The following is a 22,351-nucleotide window of genomic DNA, read 5'->3' on the forward strand; positions in this document are numbered from 1 at the left end:
CAATTTTCTTAAAGCATCAGATTGGTTGGGCATATTCTATTTTTAGTATGATAGCAAATCATACTCCATTGTATCTTCTCATTTCTCTTTTTCCACTTACTTAAAGTCTTTTCTGAAGCCTAGAACACTTCTGCATCAGAATAAAAGCCCTGATGATGCCATAATCAGTTTCCCTCTGCTGACTTAACTAGAGGCATTAAACTTGCTACCCTCTGATCAAATGAGACCATCACAAACTGAATGTATTTTCATGAAAAAAAAGGTGCTATCAGATTCGTGATTTCTCAAATGCACTGTGTTTGAACTCAACCCACAGGTTATCTGACAGCCATGGCTTGACTTCATTAACATTTCCAATTCCACATCCCCGTTCCCAGTACCTACCTTGTTTGGGTTTTTTTTGCCCTGGTCACCTGTGCCTTTTCCTCATTAACTCAATTTGGACACCATACCTAAACTATTCTTAATCTATGCTAGAGACGCATGAAAAATCCACTTTTTCTCTAGTTCTCTTTTTATTTATAAGTTGAAATATTCTTTAGCCATATAGGTTTTTAATAGTACTGGTTAAGTCATTGAAATTTTCAGTTGTCAACTTAATCCTCACAAAGTCTTTCCCTTCTGCAACAACTTTCTTGGCCAGCCAGGTTCTCTCTATCCCCAAGGTCCCCTGCTCCTTATTGCCTCTGGGCTATTTTTTTTTTCTTACCTTGTATCTTCTCTAACTAATCCTTCAAGTAGACATGGAACGATTTTAAACCCCCCTTGCATTTTAGTGTAGCCATTTTTTTCCACTCTATTTATCCATCCATCATAATCGCAACTTCCTATTTGTTGTATACACCTGTTTTGAAAAAAAGTGTACCACAAGTCTACACAGCCTTCAGAAGGATAGATGAAAGCAGTCTGAAGACAAAACACAAACATAACTGAGCGCTGGCCTCCACCACAGTTCCTGGAAATTAGTTTTCTTCCCTCTGGAAGTTTGGACTAGAGAGATAACTCTCTCGTTCAAATAAAGGAATGGTTTCCTTAGTTGCCCAGAAGAGACAGGAGGGCATAGAGAAATGCCCTTTATAGTTACAGCACACTTACACTACATTAAAAGTTATCTTATGAGGAAGAATATTACTAAATTGCTAAATTTAAATGACACTTTTTTGGGAATTGTAGGAATTCCTCCCAATATTGCCAACATCAGTTACCCTAATGCATTAACAGCGTGTTCCCAAGCTGCTGCTCACCGCCAGAATGCTGAGGGTGTTTTATTTTTGACTAGACTGACTGCTTATGCAATTCCAGACTTTGCCAGCCCCCTTTTCCACCTGCCCAGTGCACTCTAGCTCTCCCTTGAGGGTTAGCACCACACAGCAAAACACGGGAATGATTTTTCTTAAATTAATCTTCTGGGAATGGGGCTAATGGTGTTTAAGATTAACTAAAATAAATCTGTTGCACTCATTTGGGCCCTCAAGTACCTTTTTCATTAAAAGGAAGAACAGAAGCTGGGTAGCACCAGTAGGGAATTTCCTCAAAGACATCTGCCAAGAAAGGACGTACATTCAGTTACAGCTTAAGAAATTTACAACGGTAACCCCATAAGCTGATATACAGAAATCAGAGACTCCAGGTGTTTCTTAAACCCCTCCCAAGCATATCTTTGGCAGTGGAAACCCCAACGGCTCTCAGCAGTGAAGCAGAAGCAATTATCCACTGGGTGGCAACATGAGTGTCAACACTGTGCAAGTGAAAAGCACCCCATAAATTCACATTAAAGCCTGTAATGCAACTTTTTAAACTTACTTTAGGTTCCAGTTTGGACTTCATTTCAGAGTTTATCTTCATTGCACATTACCTCTTTAACACATGCAGCTGTATTTTGTTGCCACTGTAGATTTTTCAAATAATTTTTATTAAAACATAAAGGCAACTACTGCATATAATGCAGGTTCAGCACAAAAAAAAAAAAAGCTGAGAATGGCTGCCATCTGCTACCACAGGTGGCATGCACAGCTCTATTTGTACTCAGGGCCTTCACTAGAAATGGTGGATGTTCTTCTGTTTAGAGATTTTTCTTATTATTTCAGAGCAGGTTACATTTCTAAGTAAAAAGATAAACAGGAAAATATTCCCTAAAAAAGAACACCTTCGAAAGATGCATATACTTTGAACAAAGATGCTGGGTATGTTTCCTGCAGTATCTTAGCAATACGTACACCATTTCTTGCCACTCGCAACAAAGAATTGATCACTCATGAAACAGTAGGTTCCAATTTGCATACGTTTAACCCACTGCAAGAAGCAGCAGCATTGTTTACGATTAAAATGATTGGAGTAGGTTCCCGTGACATATTGTAGAGGGAAGCCGACAGCGCTGAATAGTCATTTCCATTGAACAAACAGCGCTTTAGCCCATTTACTCTGCCATCAGAACAATACACAGTTATTTGGGACCATAAAAAACTGTTACACTTTGTACTGCTTCTATGCTGAATTTTTATGAGATGTATTTGCTAAAAAACACTTTAAAAATACCTAAAACTAAAACACAACAGAAAGACTCTGCAGAAGCTGTTAGAGATGCTGTGCCTAGTGTTAGGCTCAGCAGCACTGAAAAGCACAATGGACAGAAGGACCTCCTTTAGCACTGAAACAAACCACCAAAAACTCCCACCACCACCACCACACAAGTTTTACATTTAATTTTTTCAGTATGCTTAAAAATACTCAACTTCAAATGTCTTATCTAAGTAGATTTCATTTACAGATTCACAAAAAGGTGGCAACATTTTGCAGTTTTCCTCCGCAAAAAGCTAAAAATTTACAAGTTACATTCTTAATTACGCTTTCAGTTCTAAACATACAGGCAACCCAAACATACTCACTGTCCATTTCAAAAGAAATTAAGAGTTTCTGTGAGACATTAGGTGATGTGCAGAGACAAAGTACAGACTCAGTACTATTAGGAGATATAGCAATGGGCAGAAGAACATAAACTTGCCTTTAGCACATATACACACAACACACACAAAAATTGTTTAAGTGTCTAAAACATTTTAAAAAAAAGGAAGTTCTCCATGGCTAGTGTAAACTATTTCTAAAATCTGGAATGAAACCCAATCAACAGAACAGAAACAGAAAACCAATTCATATTAAATAAAATTTAAAATGAAGAGTTTGGGTTCTTACCTATACTATTACCATTGAGAAAGACTAACCAGAAAAGCTTTGATACAGAAATTACTCCTATGGATGCTTTTTCCAGTACAACCTACCTTTGATTACACAGAGGGATAAACTTTTTATTATTGTTTTTTAATTGCACATGAAAGACCAGATTTCACTGTGTGTTCACTACATTGTAATATTTTAAGCCTTGTAAGCCCGCTGAATTCACATGGGTTTCTGCAGGACTGTTGCCTAACTCAAACTCCAGTGACCAAGCGGTGCAATTCCCTGCCACAATGCCACGCAGCAAGATTCAAACAAAACTGTTCAGCTTCGGCATCTCCCTGGTAGCGTGAACACTTGTTTAGAAGCATTTTCTGACTCCTGATTTCCAAGCTTTTGCTGCTTCCATTTGCTAGTCCATTAGGTGGTGCTGTCCCACCGGCATGCACAGCACAGGAGCATGCACTGCCCCAAAATCGCCAACGTTTGCTGATGATTTGTCTCTGGAGGGTATACATTTGGTTTAGGTTTCCACAGCCAACGTTATAGTTTCTAAAACAGGTCACGCAGATCAATTGCTCCTGTAATCCGAAACCCAAAAGAGCAACTAATATCTAAACAACATAGGGGTGGCCATACGCTCCAATGGGGCAGGGGAAAGGAGACAGTCAGCCTGGCTACCTCTAATCTCATGGAAATTGGGCCCTGGTTCAGTTCCTGCTTTCCATCAGCATATATGTTACAGCAGCAGCAATGGGCAGAGGAAAATCGTAACTGCGTTTTATTAGTAGTCTTTCGTACACAACACAGTAATGAACATAACCAAGAACGGGCATGTGTCTTATTAAAAAAAAGTATGATACACAGGGTAAAAATGTTCAAAATTAAACTGAGTGAATTAAAAGCCATTAAAATGAAGACTGAGTCATTATAATCCTTCAAAGGTAAATGTATTTTAAAAAATAAACAAAAAACCTTAGGCAGATCAAATGTGTAATATTATCAGTATTTTTGTAATTAAAAATAACTGTTAATTTTTCAGAGGGGGAGAGAGATAGTAAAAATAAAATAAAATTTAAAAGAATCATTAAAAAAAAAATGTATCAGCCACTGTGGGATATTCAAAGATAAAGTCTAGTTGCAGAATACAACAGACAGTATTCGGTGATCATTAAGAAACTGATTAAGAAGCCTCTCCATAGCAGTAAAAGGAGAAGTCCATTTTGCAACATCTGGGCTGCAGCAGAAAATGCTTTGGTTTGCTTAGTAGCAACTCGACAAAAATGGCTGAGTGCTGTCTTGCACAGTAAAGGGGAAAAAAAAAGCTCTCTTTTAAGGAAAATGTTTTTCATTTTGTAATACCTGCTTTGCTTAGGATACATTTGAACATCCTGCCCAGGGTCCAAAAAATCTCTCATGCTGATTTTTGCTACTGACAGTTCTCTGAATGCCCAGCCTCTCATTACACCCTGGATGCGCATTTAATCATTTTAAGGTTTTAATTCACTGTTTATTACAAGTGGAAAATTTGGTAATAACTCACTCGCTCTCAGTCTAAAAGCTTCAAATCGTATCTTCCCATGCTTTCCTTAAAGCATAATCCATTTACAGAGAGTGTAAGAGTTGGTCAAGTAAAAGATGGATAGTCTATTTGTTGTTAAGAATTTTTCCAGTAAGAGTTAAATAAAATTAGAAGCTAAGAGCATGAAAGCTCCAGTTTCCCATTAAACACAATAAAGACTGAAAGGACCCAGTATTACCACTGGATTTAGATTTTACCGGGCTGTTATTTGGGGGTGAGGTTCCTGCATTTTTTAAGAAACATGTATAGTACCTACAGCACATTCCCACTGAACAGAAGAATTATTCTGAAGCTTTTGTTTTTTTTTAAATGATTGAAATTATGATAATGCATATTATGTGTTCTAACAAAGCATTACAACTGTTTTACTCCAGGGATTTATAAATAGAGGAAAAGTCTTATTTTACAGATAATTACTTAAAAGTTAGGTTTTAATCCTGAATCGGAGAACTGCAATACACGTAGAATTTAGATAAGGATGCCTGTGTTCAGTTTGTCACTGCTTTCTTTCATCTTGTCAGAGTACACAGTTCCAACATCCATGTGGACAGAAGTACATCTAAATACTTCAAAGAAGATCTGCAGAGGGTCAACAGGAACATGAGGTGACCCTGAGAAAAAATTAACAGTAGACTTTAAAATGTACAGTCATGCTAAATATTTTTATTTAACTAGTCTTCATTTACTCTCTCTGTGGCAATAAATACCTTCAATAAAAAAAAAGGAACATCTGATTTTACTTAAACTATTTCCCTCTTTCTTGTTTATAGTCCAACTCTAATCATAACTTTCTTGAATTTATTTATTTTTTTTTTTAAAGAAAACACAACCATCCCAAACCTCATTGACTAAAATATAAATTCCACAACAATTGTGGGGAATGTTTTGGTTGAGAGATAAAAGTAAACTGGTCAAAATACATATTTGCAATAATTGGCCTTTACCATCGCTGTTCGAAGCGCTCCACTTACAGCACCACAGTGACTGCATTCCGCTTGAGTCTGCATGAGATATTTTTCTCATCCCCGTTCTCACAGGCTAAACTCATGTAGTATTATGTATTCTTGCTTGAATATACTGCACGACATAAAAAGATTTCCAGTCTCATTTAATGCACATGGCAGTAATGAAAGGTTACTCTGAGTATCCATATGAAATTCAGGATCCAGAATTTTACAGTGCAATTCACAGGGAGTTACACGTGCATGAGCTTAATTCTGGGACCAAACTTCAGCAGAAGTTATTCCAGGGCACAAAAGCAGGTGGGCATGTGGCACCAGCTGGGCAGGCTCCTCTCCGCTGAAGCTGTGGCCAAACGGGAGCCTCCCACAGCAGGTCCCCTGTTCTGCTCTCAGGCCATCTTCACTTTACATTCTGTGTTTCCTGTTTATTTGCACCCTACACCTATACACTTATACACAAATGCTGTACAAACCAACACAGTACTCACCATGCCTCAAATTCCTAACACTATCAAGTATCATTCAAATGGACAAGCTCCCTTTTGTTTCCACGTTCAAGGATTATTCATGGATTTTCATCATGAGCACAATTCTGTTGAGAGTACAAAAATCCTTTCATTACATTTCAATACCTTTATTTTTATTATGCTGATGCAAGATCACTTCAGTAGTTGCTTTAGTGCTTGTTTCAATTATTCAGTTTCTTCCCCTTGAAAACACAAAAAGGACTGGACCAAGCATCTAGCCTGCACAGAGAAGATCATTACTGCTTACCTACAGAAGGCATAGATCAGGCACAGTCACAAATAAATATCTGCAAAGTAGCTATTTCTGAGCACATCAGCTAATAGTATCCTGTTCCCTCCAGCCACATCCTTTTTATAGAATTATCTTATAAAACAGCAATTAAGGCAAACCGTGGCAGCTTTTCAACACCACAGCATGGGCCAGAAGTTGAAGCCAAGCTCAAGCTGGCCTGAAGCAGTGCTACAAATTGCAGAACCTTCCTTAGGGCCCACCCGACAGTCTCCTACCTGAGTCAGTCAAAGGCCAGCAGCAATGTCCGCGCAAAATCTCCTGTAGGCAACACCAATGCCACACATCGCTACCAGTGTCATCCACCAGCTGAGTAAGGTACCACACAGTGTGGGATGACAAGCCATCTCCAGAACCCTTCATTTGGTTGCCACAAAATGCTCTTCATATCAGTTTTGATCTACCTAGGATGTACTGGCTGGTTTGGCCTGTGAAGAAATGGGGGTGGGAGGATGGGGGAAACGAATTTCTACCTGGAAAATTTACAGTAGATGGTCACGTAGAAATTTTTCCCAAGAAACTGCTTTCAGAACTAAGGAGCAGAATGCTTTAGCTGTAGTTCAAAGAGAAATCAATGCCATTCTTTCACGTGTGAGTAATGCTGACAATTCCAATGTATATTTTTTTAAAACAATTAAAAGTAGGAGCTCCTGACAAGAATTTTAGTTGTGAAGTACGACACCTTTTCTCTCCCCTCACAGCTATGAACCTTATTAAGATTTCTTAAATGTCCATTTCCTGTAATTTTAATAATTTTAGACTATAATTATTTATATATGTTTATGATACCTTTGGGGTATCATTACAATTATTATTTTAAGCATTTATACTTAGGAAAATAAAATTAAGTAATAGCTTCTCTTGAGAAGAGACTGTCAGCCCTGTTCTGAATAAACAATCGCCTTTACAAGTAAACTCATGATTTATATCCCCTGTAACCACAGAAATTTAGCTTGAGTTTATACAAAATAGAGTAGAACAATCTATTTAATGAAAATCAGAATACTACTATTGCAAATGAAAGTTAATGTTCTGTTTTTTTTGTGTTGTTTTTGCGTTTTAGGTGTTTTTTTGTTTGCTTTAATTCTGCTTTGTATGCAGTCATAAGATTTTACTTGATGGGCTTCCTCTAACATCGTAATCATACTTAACTAATTTGAATAAGGCATTCAGATATCTGTGTATTTTAGTTTTACTCAAGATGTGTGTCAAACAGTAAGATAAAAGTGAAAGACTTTTAGATGTAAGAAGCTGTAGTTAAATGTAAGAAACACTTTTAAATGGTAAATGCAGTCTTGAGAAACTGTTATGACACTGCGAGACTGACAAGAAAACAGCACTAGAATTTTTAGTTTTACTCTGGAAGAGAACTGGCCAGGTTCACACAGGTGTATTTCACCAAGACAACAAATCCTAGCCCCAAACCCAGAAAATTATTCCACGGTGCAATAGATTGAAATACTCTCCTGGAGGAACACCCTGCCACACAAATCTAACAAAACAGCCAATAGAATGAATCTTCTTCAAAAGAAATACAACCTAACAGATTGCTTCTCTTGTACCTGTACATACTATGAAAAACTATTCTAACTGTTCAGTTATCCTCGTGTACTAGCTGTTATGAGCCAACTTCAATCATATCAATGGGAAATTATCAGACCATATGAGAAATCATTTCAGCCTTATTTACAACTAGAATGTTAAACTCTATAATCTAAACACAGTTATTCTCTCATCTATTATACAACAAGCTGATATATAACTGAAGAAAGAAAAAATTAAGCAGCTTAAAAGATGGAAGTTTCTATAAATACAGCAGCTTCATGAGCCATAGGAACAATTCTGAAGACATCAGAACTCCTTAACATGGGGTTACTCACAGTGTAGGTTGGCTATCTGAAAACCACACTAGGTTGTTTCCTGTTTAAAAACACAGCAGCATTACCCGTAACTTAAAAACTGGATTTCAACTTCTCTTTTTGCCTGTGACAAAGAAGCAAGTTTCCAGAATATCCTTACTCCTTGCCGGAGGGCTCTTTAAAGGAGGTGGTGAACAACTGAACATGAGTGAGCAACAGTTACATAAGTGCTGATTTCAAAGAGTATTTTTTGGTTACCAATACATAAAATTATGCTATTCTCTACCAAAACATGTGACTGGGTCTTGAACGCACCTATCAATCTGACCAGACCATAAGCTGTAGCATTACTGGTTTCCTCCAAATGCTTGCACCCATACATCCCCCCTACAGAACCTCATTTGAGCAAAACTGGCAGCTGGCTTTTAACTCACAGCCAAAAACTGGAAGTTACTCAAAGCAGCTTTAACTTTTATATTCAAGAAAACAAAGGTGATGCAAATGACACACTGCCAATATTTTAACAAGAGCTCCCTTCAAAGCTCTCTCTGTCTCTCAAACAAAGAACGTACAGGACTTTTCCTGGCAAAGTAACTTCCTCCTGTCCTGCACAGAAGAGTAAATGACAGGCTCTTACTGCCCCAGACCCCACCCCTTCACACATGTGCACCCTCCAGGAAAAGCTTTGCATTCTTCCAGCTGCACGCAACACCCAATGACTCTTGACTCACTAACACGTTCTTCTTACCAGCACCTCAGAGGTTTTCATAAATCTCTCTTTATCTAGCAAAACCCCTTAGCTACATTGACAGTAACACATTTAAACAGTTAGGGCCCAAGCTGATGCCTGCTCTTGTAAAACCACTTTTATTTGTCACCTTGGAAGTGATTGGATTGGGGCAAGCTGAGCAGCCATGTAACATGACGCACAAATACGCACCATCCTGACCCACACTAACTTGGCAGATACTGCTTCTGGCCCCCTAAACAATTAAACATCACAACATTCTTGCATCAAGTTTATTGCTCATTGGAACATTATGGCTTATTCACTAAGCGCTCACTAAGTGCTAACTTGAAGTCACTGCAAACAGCATCCCTAGTAAATTAAGCCAACTGCTACAAGATACTGATTACTATTAAGAATCATTAAGTTAAACTAATCATTATGCTAAACTAAATGTATCAATTGGCCTTCACTTGCCAAGACATGCCATCCCAGCAAAAGCATAGCCCAACTGGAAGACACTGCATTTATTGTCCTTATTGTTGCCTCTGAACGGCTACCAGAGACAAAGCAAACACGGTCGTAGCAAAAAGTTTGGCTGTGGATGATTTCTGCACAGCTTAACAACTTCCTCTGCAAACTACACACACCTTTATCACAAAGAGCACTCTCCATGCGAAGGCTACGTATAACACGTAAAGAATGACAACATCAAGTTGGCAGCATCCTCACACAGGTCAATGAGCGCAGCAGAGCACTTCTCAATGACAGGTATGCTGCAGGGTGGGCTGCACAGTTTGTGGGGTAATATCGAGATGCCTGACCTCTGACTCGGCAATCAAAAGGATAACTTACATGAGCTGGTACAACTGTGCATGTATTCTTTAACACTAGCTGAACTGAGAGACTTTGCCCTAACAGAAATAAATTAATAAAATAGCCCAAAGCATATTTTCATCATTGTTTCTAATCAGTGTCATTTGCTGGCACAATCACAGCCAGGTAGGACTGGGATTCAATTATCGTAGAGAACAAAAAACAACAAGGTTGCATTTGTGTCTTTAATCTGGACATCAAATATATTGATGTGAGCACAGAGTATAAATTCTGAAAAGTTGTTCAGATTCTTTCACAATCTCATTGTAGCAACATTAAAGACACAGGAGATGGTTAGCCCAGTTTTCATTACATTTTAAACAATCTATCCAGTAAACTCTTAGGACTAATTTTATAAAGTTCACTAGGATAAAAATGTAGCCATAAATACATGGTCAAGTTAAATAAATAAATAATCACGATCTAGCATCTAGACAGCAAAATAAATCCTTTAAAAACTATCAAGTGAAGCTAGAAATAAAATGAGATATAAATTCAAGTTTTAGACTGTGGTCAATTGAGGTCTAGACAAAACCCTATGTTTGTTCACTGCCTAGTCTCCAGTCTGCTCCAAGTTTGAAAAGGTAATTGAACTCAGCCTGTAATTACTGGATTAGATACAGATGGGCTCTGTACATTTCAGGGGAGGAAAGAACTGTTTTGATTCATTTTATGATTGCCTGTAAGGTCAAACTTTTCAAAATGTACTTTCATCTGCTAAATGGTTTCTCAAAGTCCCAGGGGGACATCTTCAATAACTGATGTTTTAAGCAATTTGGGTCTATCAGATCCAGTCTTTGAATGTAATACGCCATCCATTTTCTAGAATTATAAATGTGCATGTAGGTTAATTGCTACAACTCTTATTTCCAAAACTGAACTTTCTCGAAAAACTGCAAGTTGTACCTAATAATTGTTATGCATAAATATTCATATACTTATTTCTTTTCTTAGAGTAAAGAACATCTTTGAAGCAGGAATAAGTAACACAAATTAGAAATGTCCTTATTCACAAGTCATTCCCATTTGTCAGAAGTTTGAGAACACTCTCTTATCCAATAAGGCATAAATAGCCCCAGTGAATTCAGTTCACTTGTTACAAACAAAAAAAAAATCAAAGTATATACCTGACTGGAGAGGCCTAAAAGGACTTTAGTAGACTTCTCTTTTAGTACTATCTTATAAACATTAAGAATTTTTTGCAAAATCTTTCCTTCAATTAAATTGACCGCAACTCTGCAACATGTTTCAATGCAAGCAGGTTTTCATCCTACATCTACTCCTACCCCTTTAAATGTCTTGCTTAGTTAAAAGTTCAAAAGCTCTGCAAAGGATACCTAGCTCTGCTCCCAGTTATGGGCTCTGCCAGCTACTGTAACAGCAATTTAAAGCAGAACATGCAACATGCAATTAGAAGGCAATATAGTCATTCCAGTTCAGAGTCTCAAAAGACAGAGGAAATGTTTGGAATAATAAAAATAAACAAGTTCACCATTCAAAATGTTGAGTTTCAGTTTATTTACATTACAACAATCTTACTATAATTTTATAAGCAAGAAGAAAGTATTATGTGTTACAACATAAATTTGTTTTTAGATTAGTAACACTATCACACTGGGAACGTCCTCGGTCAGACAGGTATCTTCGCAGGATCAGGCACCAGTCATGTTATTCTTTCAGAGTGCTGGAATGATCCTCAGCACCATCACTTACACAATATATACGTTAAGGCAATCTCCCTCTGTCAACAGGTGTGCTAATGAAAGAGATTAGGAGCATGGCAAACTATCTCACATCATTTCTATGATTAACATTTTATTCATTTTATTTCAAAGTCTTCCATGTAAGGGACAAATCCTGATGCCAGACCCAACCACAAGAAACCCAGAAGAAAGATGCTCCATAACATTAGAACAGCTCTCAGCACACCTGCTCTGGCAGCAGCTTTTTTTGGAATAAAAACGTCAGTATCAACCACTTAGGAGCAAATCAAGGAACAATCTTTGAAGTAAACTTTTGATTCTTGTTAGTGTCAAAGATGAGTGTGCAAACAAGCATTACTCAAAAGACAGAATTAATATAAGACTTAGACTATCTTTCTTCCCATACCTCCAGTGGTTGCATCTGAATGTATTTCTTTAAAATTGGAATAATATTCAGAATAACGTTTACATAGTGCTTAATTCAATAGATTCTTATTTTAAGAGCTCTGTAGGAAGGCCTTCTTGTCATTTATTCTAAGCAAAAAAAAGCTTCCTTCTGGAAAAATTCACATGCTTTAATTTTCCCTACAAAATAAAATTATATCATGTATTTCAAGTGTATTGAGTGAACCCACAAACCACTCCTAAAACTACTGCAAATTTCAGTACAGGGACAATAAATTGTGATGCACTGTATGGTAAAATGGTGAAGTCACAGCCAGACCACAGCACTGTGCTTTCTATATGCCACAGAGAAAAATAAATATAGAACTCGGTCGCATTTTAGACAAACTGATTAACTCCTTGATTTTTTCCATTTTTCCTTCACATTAGGATTCCCTCTCAGATGCATTTTTCCTTATTATCTATAGGCACCTTTACTGCATTTTATGTTTTTGAATTGATGTATCTGAGTTCTTGTAGGCATTTCCCATCTACACTACAATAGATTCAATAATGAACTAAGAATCTCTGGAATTGGAAATAACATCATTAATTGAAATAAAGTATATTCTTACAATAACCTAGTCTCACTCACTTTGTGACATATCATATTGTATTAATGTGTATTAAAGAGATAGGAAAATTTACAGGACAAAGAAAGGAGATATCCAGCTCCTGAGTTGGTATGCAGACTACAGTATTATTTCATCAATTAAGATCTCACTTGGGTTAATGCATTGTTCATTTCTTGATGAAAACAAACAAAACCACATTTAACTGTCTTTATACATTCATATATACTCTGGAATTTGTGAGGAAGTAGTCAGAAAAAAAAATATCATGAATAAGAGGTCACTTGCTTTGCAGTAGGCAGCACCTCTGGTAGATAATTACATGAAGCACCCTGTGAAGTCTAATAAAGCTATTTTAGTTTAGAAAAACTTAAACACATTGTTGCCTGTAATTTCATTTATTATTTAAAAAAATGAAGACAGAACATTCATACATTTTCACAGTCTAAGGTCAGACCGAGCAGAGTCATAGGTCACTGGAGGAGAAGTAGGCTGAGATTTGGGAAACCAGTATCCAATTCTTTGCTTTGGAAAGAAGCAATGTCCCACACGTAAAAAGGAATTCCTCAGCCACCCCTCTGTATTAACTCCTGCATTACTTGTTGAGTACCGTTTGGATTTTACAATACTTGCACTTGACTTCACATGGTGCTGGATCAACTAAATCAAAGGGCAGCTGAATCATATCACAAGAACACGCTTTTTCCAGCATTGTATCTCAGTTTTGGTTTTCTGTAAAATCCATAAACAGTCAGACTTACTTTTTTTGCAGCTATGTCCCCTAACAAAATAGAAGATTTCCCACCACAACACAGATTTTCCAAACTTAAGATCATTTTTGTAGCTCTTTTCTATTAAAAAAAATAAAACACTAGTTTTGAAAAAGGTTGACTGACAAGTGAACTAGACACAATATACTGATATTTTAAGAGTGCTATACTCTTCTTTTTAACTGATTATTCCCTCCATATTTCATTAAACTTCTCTCTTTTAAAAGCTTAATTTTCTTTACTTTTGCATCATCTCAAGCATAATATTTACTATGAACCTATCCATCCAAACTATGTCCTACGATACCCATGACCAGAATCAGCAAGTGCCCTGCTCACACATGCAAGGGTAATGTCTGGCCAAAGGATCTTTCTATACGTGTAGTTTATTATTATCATTTTTTAAACAGAGCTGGATGAACTCTGTTTCAGTCTAAGCCTAGATAAAGGAGCTCTCTCCTTGGATAACACAACAGAAACTACAGTATGCATCATAGTCCAGTTGATCTGACCTAAAGAAAATTATATATATCAAAGCAACTGAAGAAAAGAGAATTTTAAATTAATCAAAAATTTGTAGCTGTCACTTGAAAATGAGTATGAAACAAAGTTCTAAATGAAGAATATCCCAAGAACATGAACATCTGTTTAATATTACAAGCTAACTGTCAACATCCTAAGTGAAGTTTTAATTTAATATTTTTTCTTTCTTGATGTTTTACCTTTAGTGAATGCCTCATGAGAGTATCAGCTTTCTATAAGAAACTGTTAAATATAAAGAAATGTTATTGTAGCATGTTTGTAAAATCATAGTTCGAGAACTTTTTATTTTTCTAAAGCCTGACCACAACTTAATTATCTGCAGGACATTCCAAGCACACAATTGCAAGCTCCAGTTCCCAAGCAATTTTAAACAATATCTACTGTACAGGACACATGGTATTGCAAATACCGCTACATGGTGATGTTTCCAAAAGTCAGCATTAGAGCCTTTAGACATGGTTTTATTTTCAATAAATATTTGTTTCTCCACTAATCATTAAATGGTTTTCATCACCATTATATGTTTGCCTTTCACATGTCTGTTTGCAATCATCATTTATTTTTAATAAAAGTTATCTAGTTATGAAGACAGATATCATGTATAGGATGCCTTATGTATAAAAGCGTCCTAAGACTAAGCAATTTGTTTTGTGTGTGTTTTGTGCTCTTTCCTGGAAAAGGGGAAAAAAAAATTAAAAAAGGCTGAAGAAGAATTAAAAGAGATAAGGGAGAAGGGGGGGGAGACCATTAACTCAGCCAAAAACTCTTAAAGAAATTACAGCTTTCTTTTCAGAAAGAGAAATACCAAAAAGCCTGGGAAGTTGAAATTATTTTACTTTGTAAAAACATCCACACCATCTGAAAATAGGCAAGGAAAAAGAAAAAAAGAAATCTAATGCAATCATGTCTTTATTCAACCCACGTCAATCTGAAAAAACAGCAGATGATACAACGCTTCTAGAACTACTCAAAAGACAACCATCCAGAATATGCTTTTCCTGATCTAAATATGAATTACTGACAATCTCCCTTCTTCCTGCTGCTGGAACCTACTTTCCTCTTCTCCCGTCACTATTTGTGGGCTCCAGGATCCATGCAGCTCTCTGGGCTATCACACAGACAGGGCTCGCTTCAAAGCGCCTCTTCTTCACACCAGGCCTCCAGTGTGCATTTATTCCAGAAATCCCCCAAATGTTCAGCAGCAAGTGTATTTCTGGTTTTCTAAATTAAAATATTGCTGCATTCCATATGTGCTAGATGCTTGAGGACTTCATTTTTTTTTTCCCCTGTCCAAGGCTTTTCCATTAAAATAATAATTTAGGTTGGATATCAGGGGGAAGTTCTTTACTATGAGAGTGGTGAGGTGCTGGAACAGGCTGCCCAGAGAGGTTGTGGATGCCCGGTCCCTGGAGGTGTTCAAGGCCAGGTTGGATGGGTCCCTGGGCAGCCTGGTCTAGTATTAGACATGGAGGTTGGCACACCTGCCTGCAGCAGCGGGTTGATGATCCCTGAAGTCCCTTCCAACCTAAGCCATCCTATGATTCCATGATTAAATGACCTTGTTAAAAAAAAAAATCTACTTAGAATATTACTCTGTATTAGAAATCCAGTAAGTGTAGTGAGATTTCATTTTTAACAAGTCCTAAAACGAGTCCCTTCTCGTATTTTCAGTCTCAGACCAACAAAATGGTAAGGAGTCCTTGGTTATCCTCACAGAACCTCTGCTGATGTTCGCCTGAAACCTGTTTCTCGCTTTCCAGCTGAGTCATGGAGAAGTGGGAAACTGTTCCAGCTTGTACTACAGAAATTCATCTTACTGATTCTGAATGAATATTTAATTACATATTAAAAGTTTAAAAGTAAACATACATATATATATATGTATATATATATTTGGATTACACTCATAGAACCATAGAATCATTAAGGTTGGAAAAGACCTCTAAGATCATCTAGTCCAACCATCCACCTACCACCAATATTGCCCACTAAACCATGTAGCTAAGTACTACATCTACCCTTTCCTTGAACGCCTCCAGGCACAGTGAGCCCATCACCTCCCTGGGCAGCCTGTGCCAATGTCTCACCACTCTTGTGAGAAGAAATTCTTCCTCCTATCCAACCTGAATACATTTAACTGCATGTGAGTTTTGTTTATTTGTCTCAAATGCTGGACAACACCTACAGAAATTGAACAGTTTTACATTTCAGCAGATGCAATACATCCACTTTTCCATTGCTCTCACGCTCCTTAGTAAAAAGGGTTTGAGTCAATGAAAGGATAAAGACAAGCACACGCCTCAAAGCTGGCACTCAGTTGCTAGAAATTGTCATTTTTGGCAGACAAAAAGCTTTGCCATACCGCTCTGAAGCCAGGAAGTTTATGTTTTCAATAAAGTATTTGTAATTTAAAATCCTAAACAGTTACACTAAATTGGAATATTTTTGACATTAAAGAACATTTTCCCCAAAACCGCTGCCAACAGTTCATATCTCCAGTTTTCACCCTTTAATTGCTTTCACTGAAGCTGTCACACCAGGGTTTAATATTTGCCAGCTTGATAAATACTTTCAAGCATAGTGGTCTGACATTTCAAAGACAGAGCATGTAATTTCAGAATATTTTACTCACAATTATACCCTTTTGTCTATGGTGGAACAGAAAAACTTGATTCCTTCATCATCAAAAAATCACAAGGAATCAGCTCAACATTACAGCAGTAAATAATCTTGTTAACCACTACTGGCAAAAAAAAAACCAAACAAACAAGAGTCTCAGTACACCTGGTTGAAGGCAATAATTAGCTATTAATTTGCTTGATGCTGCAAACTCTAAGCTTTGAAATACCCATTCCCTAAAAGAGTTTAAACTTCTTTTTTTTTTGTCGAAGCATGGCATCCTAAGTCATCTCTCTCATTTACTACTACTTCAACACATCTGAGAGCTCAAAGCAATTACTAGCTGAGATGGCTCAGAAATACTGTTTGCTAATCATCATAGAGGAGAAAGCTGCTTAATCCAATTCTAAGTTTTTTTGAAGTTAACAGAATTAGTGCCCTTCAACAGTCAAAGAAGCATCCCTCTCTATGCAACTTTACAAGCATACAGTATGCACAGTGAAAACAAGTGCAGGATGTTGTAAAAAGTCACGTATAAGCTTGGACAGGCTTTGAGCAACCTGATTGAGCTGTAGGTGTCCCTCTTCGTTGCAGGGGAGCTGGACTACATGACCCTTAAAGGTCCCTTCCAACTCAAACAATTCTATGATTCTAAGTTCTTCTCTGGGCTACTATCTCCCAAATCTGTCCTGTTTTGAAAGAGAAGAGAATCAAAACCAGAAAGTTACTTAATTCCAGAGAAATGAACTTTATTTTGGCCTCACTGCTGTTGTCTGGAAAAATAAGTCTCAGCAGTTCCATCACTAGCAAATCACTCTGGTACTCCTTCTTTGCTCATATGTAAGCTCATTTCTGTCACAAGCAAGATTCTAGGTTAAAAATATATAAAGATAAAAGTTTATAGCAATTTCAGTGTACCTAGATAGTGAAAACAGTGAACTGTTCTTTCTTCAAGGAGTTTGATAAAGAACTCAAAGAGACAGTAAGCTGAGGCACAACTGCAAGTTTCATTCTTGCTGTTTCTTCTTCCTTTTCCTTTCTTGCTTTTTCTAACCCTATTTAGTTATATTCTGACATTCTCTATATCAGTTCCTGTTTTTCCTTCCTTTCTTTGCATCCCTGTTGCTATCCTCTCAGAGCTGACTCTCCCTTCTCCCAGCTGTACCAGACTGCTTTCCTCCTGCTCAGCCTGCTCACCCTGTAGTCATCCCATTGCATCACTCCGGCTTTTCCCACCCCATAGCACCAGCCACCCTGCCCCAGTCCACCTTTTTCCTTCTTCAGATGTCACACAAATTTAAGCTGTATTTGAAAAAATGAAGGAAGCCACATATATTAAACCTCAGGTTTCTTCCCATTCCATATGTACAACTATCTTCCAGTAGGTCTATCCTTATTTTTCAGCAAGATGACAACATCAACTAAATGGAAGACTGTAGGCTCGTAAGAGATCATAGTAACCACCTACAATTAATAATTCCTCCAACAACTGCATGCTAGGAAAGAACATCCCACAGCCAAGCTGGCCCTGGAAGGAGGCGAGGAAAGGACAAGGAGAGGGGACCCTCTGCCCTCAAACCCACACTGCAGCACCACGTGATGCCCAGCTAACCAAAACAACCTCAGTGGGCAGCTAGGGAAGCTGTTTCCCAAGCCAGCGTTCAATCCAGCTGCTCAGCCTATGCTCAGAAATAATTCCCATGGAGTTAAGAATGTGCTGAAAAGCAAACAAACAAAGGGAAGGGAGGACAACAGACATTTGTACAGACATTTCAGATCTTCCCAAAACACAAGGGTTTACAGCTCCTCCCCCAGGGCCAACCTGTATCCTCACCACTGTTACTGATGGAAGTTTTACTAAAACCAGAAACATCACATGGGGAACATTTGTGATTTGGCTTTTAATCCCACTGCATTAAACAAGGCTAGCATTTCATTCCTCTCCAAAAGTCTTTTTAAAATCCTTCCCCTGCTGTTTCCTTAACCTGCTTTTTAAAGTTTCTACCCTCCTAATTTAAATTATTGACTTCGCCTTCCATCCCTTAGCCTGAGTTGCTTTCTAACAAGGATGAAGGAAATGAGAGGCAAAAAACAATTTGCAGTGAGGAAGAGATAAATCTGAAATAATATAATGCAGTACGCTGTACCTTTCCATTTGAAAAAGTATAATTTAGAATTCAGTTTTCTGCCTAGAAAATAGGAGAGGCAATCCCAGGTGCATGCAAATGACTACAACATGCAGCCCCCGGTGAACTCAGAGGGGAGAAGTGAGTGTTCAGCACGGTACGAGGGAGACGTCAGCATGAGTTCCAATGACCTCAGCTGTGGGCCCAATTTATTAGAGTTTACCTCTCATTAAGAGAGAAAAAGTGAACTGAAATATCACTTGCTGTCCAAAATTTGGCACAGTCATTAATTTCTAATAAACTCTGTAATTGGCTGTACCGTAAGCAGTATATATTTCCTTGGCATCCAAATATTCTCTCATGGGAGTTACTCTTGTGTAGTGGTTAGAGCCAGAATGATCGTATAAACTAACCTGAGTAAAGCAGGTTGGAGTTTTTCAGTCTGCTTGAGTATAAAACAGAAGAAGTTAAAGCATTCAATTTTAACCAGTTTTGGCTGTTCCCTTCCTAGCGCTATCAGAGTCAGCCACTCAGCTATGTGTGAAGCAATTCACTCATGGCCATGCAGACTGACTCACCAGTTGTGTTCTGCCACACACTTTAATTTAGTTCCCAGATACAGAGGTTTTGGAGATTATGTCTCATTCAGGCCTATTCTAGACCTGGCAAATGCACGTCCCATCCCAAAAGAAGTTAATACAGTAAGCAGGTTATTTTATTTTTAAACTGACATTTTCAACTTGAAAAAAAATTGGAATACTTTATATAGTAAATAACTGGAAGTTGGCAGGTGGTCTTGATAAATACAATATTGTTGGGCTATTAAAGATGTTTGTATAACTGAAAAAAGCTTGAGTGCTAATATTGACATTCTGGTTTCCCTGGCAAAAGAACAAAGTAGAGCTAATTTTCACTCAGCAGTCTCCTTTTTCATATGTAAAGGCAAATTAAATAGTACTATAGCTGGGGCTGCCTGTGCATTAGTTGCTCTGTCTCAGGCTAGTAGGCATCATATTTTTCTCCTCTGTTTTTAGTATTTTGAATATTTCTTGGTCTTCTAAAGACTCAGATTTTATTCACTATGTTCTGAAACCGCTAACTGGAACATGGGGATTTTTCCTTCTCATTACAGAGGATGAAACAGAGCAACTAAACATATTCTTGATGAGAATATCAACTAAAAAAAAAAAAAAACTGATCATTCTGTAGAATACATACAAAGAACTTATATGAAGAACAGATGTTGTAGTCCCATGAATCTGGCATTCTCATGCATTCAACAGCTTCAATCACAGACATTCGATCATTCTGAAATTTCACATTTAAGGGCTCAGAAACAATAAACCGTTCAAATTTTCCATTCTAAAGGACATGTTTTCAGATACGTCTGGTATTGCTTTTGAAGAATTTACATTGTAGCACTTAATTTTTTAGCTTTTTGCAAGGACATTAAAGAAGCAGATAATCTCCTTAGCAAAACAAAACAAAGTAATAATTTACAGTTGGAATCAAGCCCACTAATTTTATTTCTGTTAATAAGCTGTATCAACCCTAATTCCATTTCTGTAACACATACTGAACAGTCAGCCTTTATTGATGGGTTGAGAACATTTAATCTTTTCAAATAAGTAAGTATAATTAATAGATGATCTTTCTAACAGCTTCTACTTGCCATAAAAAGTAAAGGAGAAGGCTTAAATTGTAAGATTTCCTAAGACAGAAAGAAGTTCAAGTGCCAGACACCTTCCAAAACTGACAATCATTTAAAAATACCCAAACCAGTCGGATTAAGGCTACGGTAAAGCTGAGAACAAGTGACACATAAACTGGGCACCTATGCGATATCCGTACTGGTTACATATCGGTATCAAATTGGATACCAAAACCAAGTTATTACGCAAGTCCGTAAAAGCGTGATTAAAACAATCTTTAATATCCATAAATACTGAAATTAAAATACTTATGTCAAAGTCCAAGGACAAAAAAAATAATTGCTTTTGTTTTCATTGACCAAAAAGCACTAATACACACACAGTAAATTCTAACAGCATTCTATAAATGTGAAGCAATGGAAAGTCCATCACTGTATCACTGCCCTCTTCAGTGCCACAGGTTCCCCATCATCCTTTCCCGAGCCCTACACTTGCATGTGTCTTCTGGAAGTCTGTCTCCTTATACAGCACACTGAGCAGGCTGTTTCTTCGAGCTTTTCCAAATCACAGAACAGCTTAGGCAAGAAGGGACCTTAAAGATCACCCAGCTCCAACCCCCTGCCATGGGCAGGGCTGCCACCCACTAGATCAGGCTGCCCAGGGCCCCAGCCAGCCTGGTCTGGAATACTTCCAAGGTGTGCTCCAGTGCCCGATTAAGGGTGTTATTCAAACTGTGCTCTGACACCACTTCTTTCCCCCCCATATCTTTTGCTTAGTATGGAGGCAAAGAATCTGCAACAAGTTTACAGAACTACACAGGAATATCATTAACGTTGGTCAGCCTCCAGCCCTGCAATTCCTTATCTTCTCAGTGCTTGTCTTTTCAAGTTGCATAAAGTCCCAGTTATCTGTTTACTGGCAGTTTATACGGACCCGGCACTTGACAGCCATACCGTGTGACACAAGAAACAAATCAGCAATAAGTACGGACCCAGCACCACAAAGACTCGCCCATTTGTTCCGGAGGCGACCTACGTGGCAGCCCGCAGCAGGGCCCGGCGGCAGCAAGCCCCAGCCCGGCAGGCAAGGACGCGGCCAGGGGAGCGCCAGAGCTCCAGCCCGGAGGAACGGGACTCGGAGTGGAGGGGGTGCTGGGAGCCCTCCAGCCGCCAGATCAGCGCCGGCTCCCGGCCCACATCCGCCCGGGGGCAGCGCTGCCCAGGGGCGGTCTGCGGCACTTCAGGAGCCACCCGCTCGCCCCGGCTCCCCGGGGAGGGCTGCCGCCCGCCGCCGCCGCCGCCCCCCCTCCCCGGCCGCCCGCCCGGACTCACCACCTCCCGTGCGCGACCGGTGAAGTCGCTCCTCGAGCGGGCAGCGCTGCGCTTGAGCAGCTCATCACGGGCGCTGTCGCCGGCCGCCACCCCCAGCGCCTTGTTGCGGGTCTTCACCGTCTTAACGCTGGCTTTGAAGAGCAAGGTGATGTCCACCGCCATGGCGGCTCGCCCGGCCCCGTCCGCCGGTGCCTCCGCGCAGCCTTCCCCGAGCAACGCGGCCCCGCGCAGCGCGTTCCGCTCGTCCCACGGCAGCGGCGTGTGCGCCGGGTTGAGAACCTCGGGGTGTTGCTGTGCGGGACTCCTGCTCTGCTGCCTCCGATCGCACAGCGAAAGCTTGCGGAATAAAATTTATATTCCAGCGAAACTCTGACGCCTGGATCACAGAGCTCTGGTGTCACGGCAGGTGTCACCAGGTGGTGCTGTTAGACAGAGTCATCCACGCCGTTAGTCTGAGAAGTCAGTCTCCGAAAGACGGGTTAATTAGAGCTAATTAATGGGCTTCAGCAGATTTGCACCAGGATCTGGGATTGGTGGTGCTGTGAGATTTCCAGAGGAGGTGGCCATACGTGTATAAATATATTGATTCTTGGTTATT

General features: G+C 38.9%; 1 protein-coding gene across 1 annotated transcript in view; it reads right to left on the reverse strand.

The window, feature by feature from the left end:
- The window catches only part of STX18 (syntaxin 18), a 52,893-nt gene extending 30,753 nt beyond the window's left edge, over positions 1-22,140 (reverse strand). The window contains exon 1 of the mRNA XM_021396641.1: positions 21,754-22,140. Within this exon, the coding sequence (XP_021252316.1) occupies positions 21,754-21,915 (162 nt within the window). The 5' untranslated portion in view covers positions 21,916-22,140. The remainder of the gene's footprint in view (positions 1-21,753) is intronic.

The sequence above is a fragment of the Numida meleagris genome, chromosome 4, assembly GCF_002078875.1.
Source record: "Numida meleagris isolate 19003 breed g44 Domestic line chromosome 4, NumMel1.0, whole genome shotgun sequence".
Lineage (NCBI taxonomy): Eukaryota > Metazoa > Chordata > Aves > Galliformes > Numididae > Numida > Numida meleagris.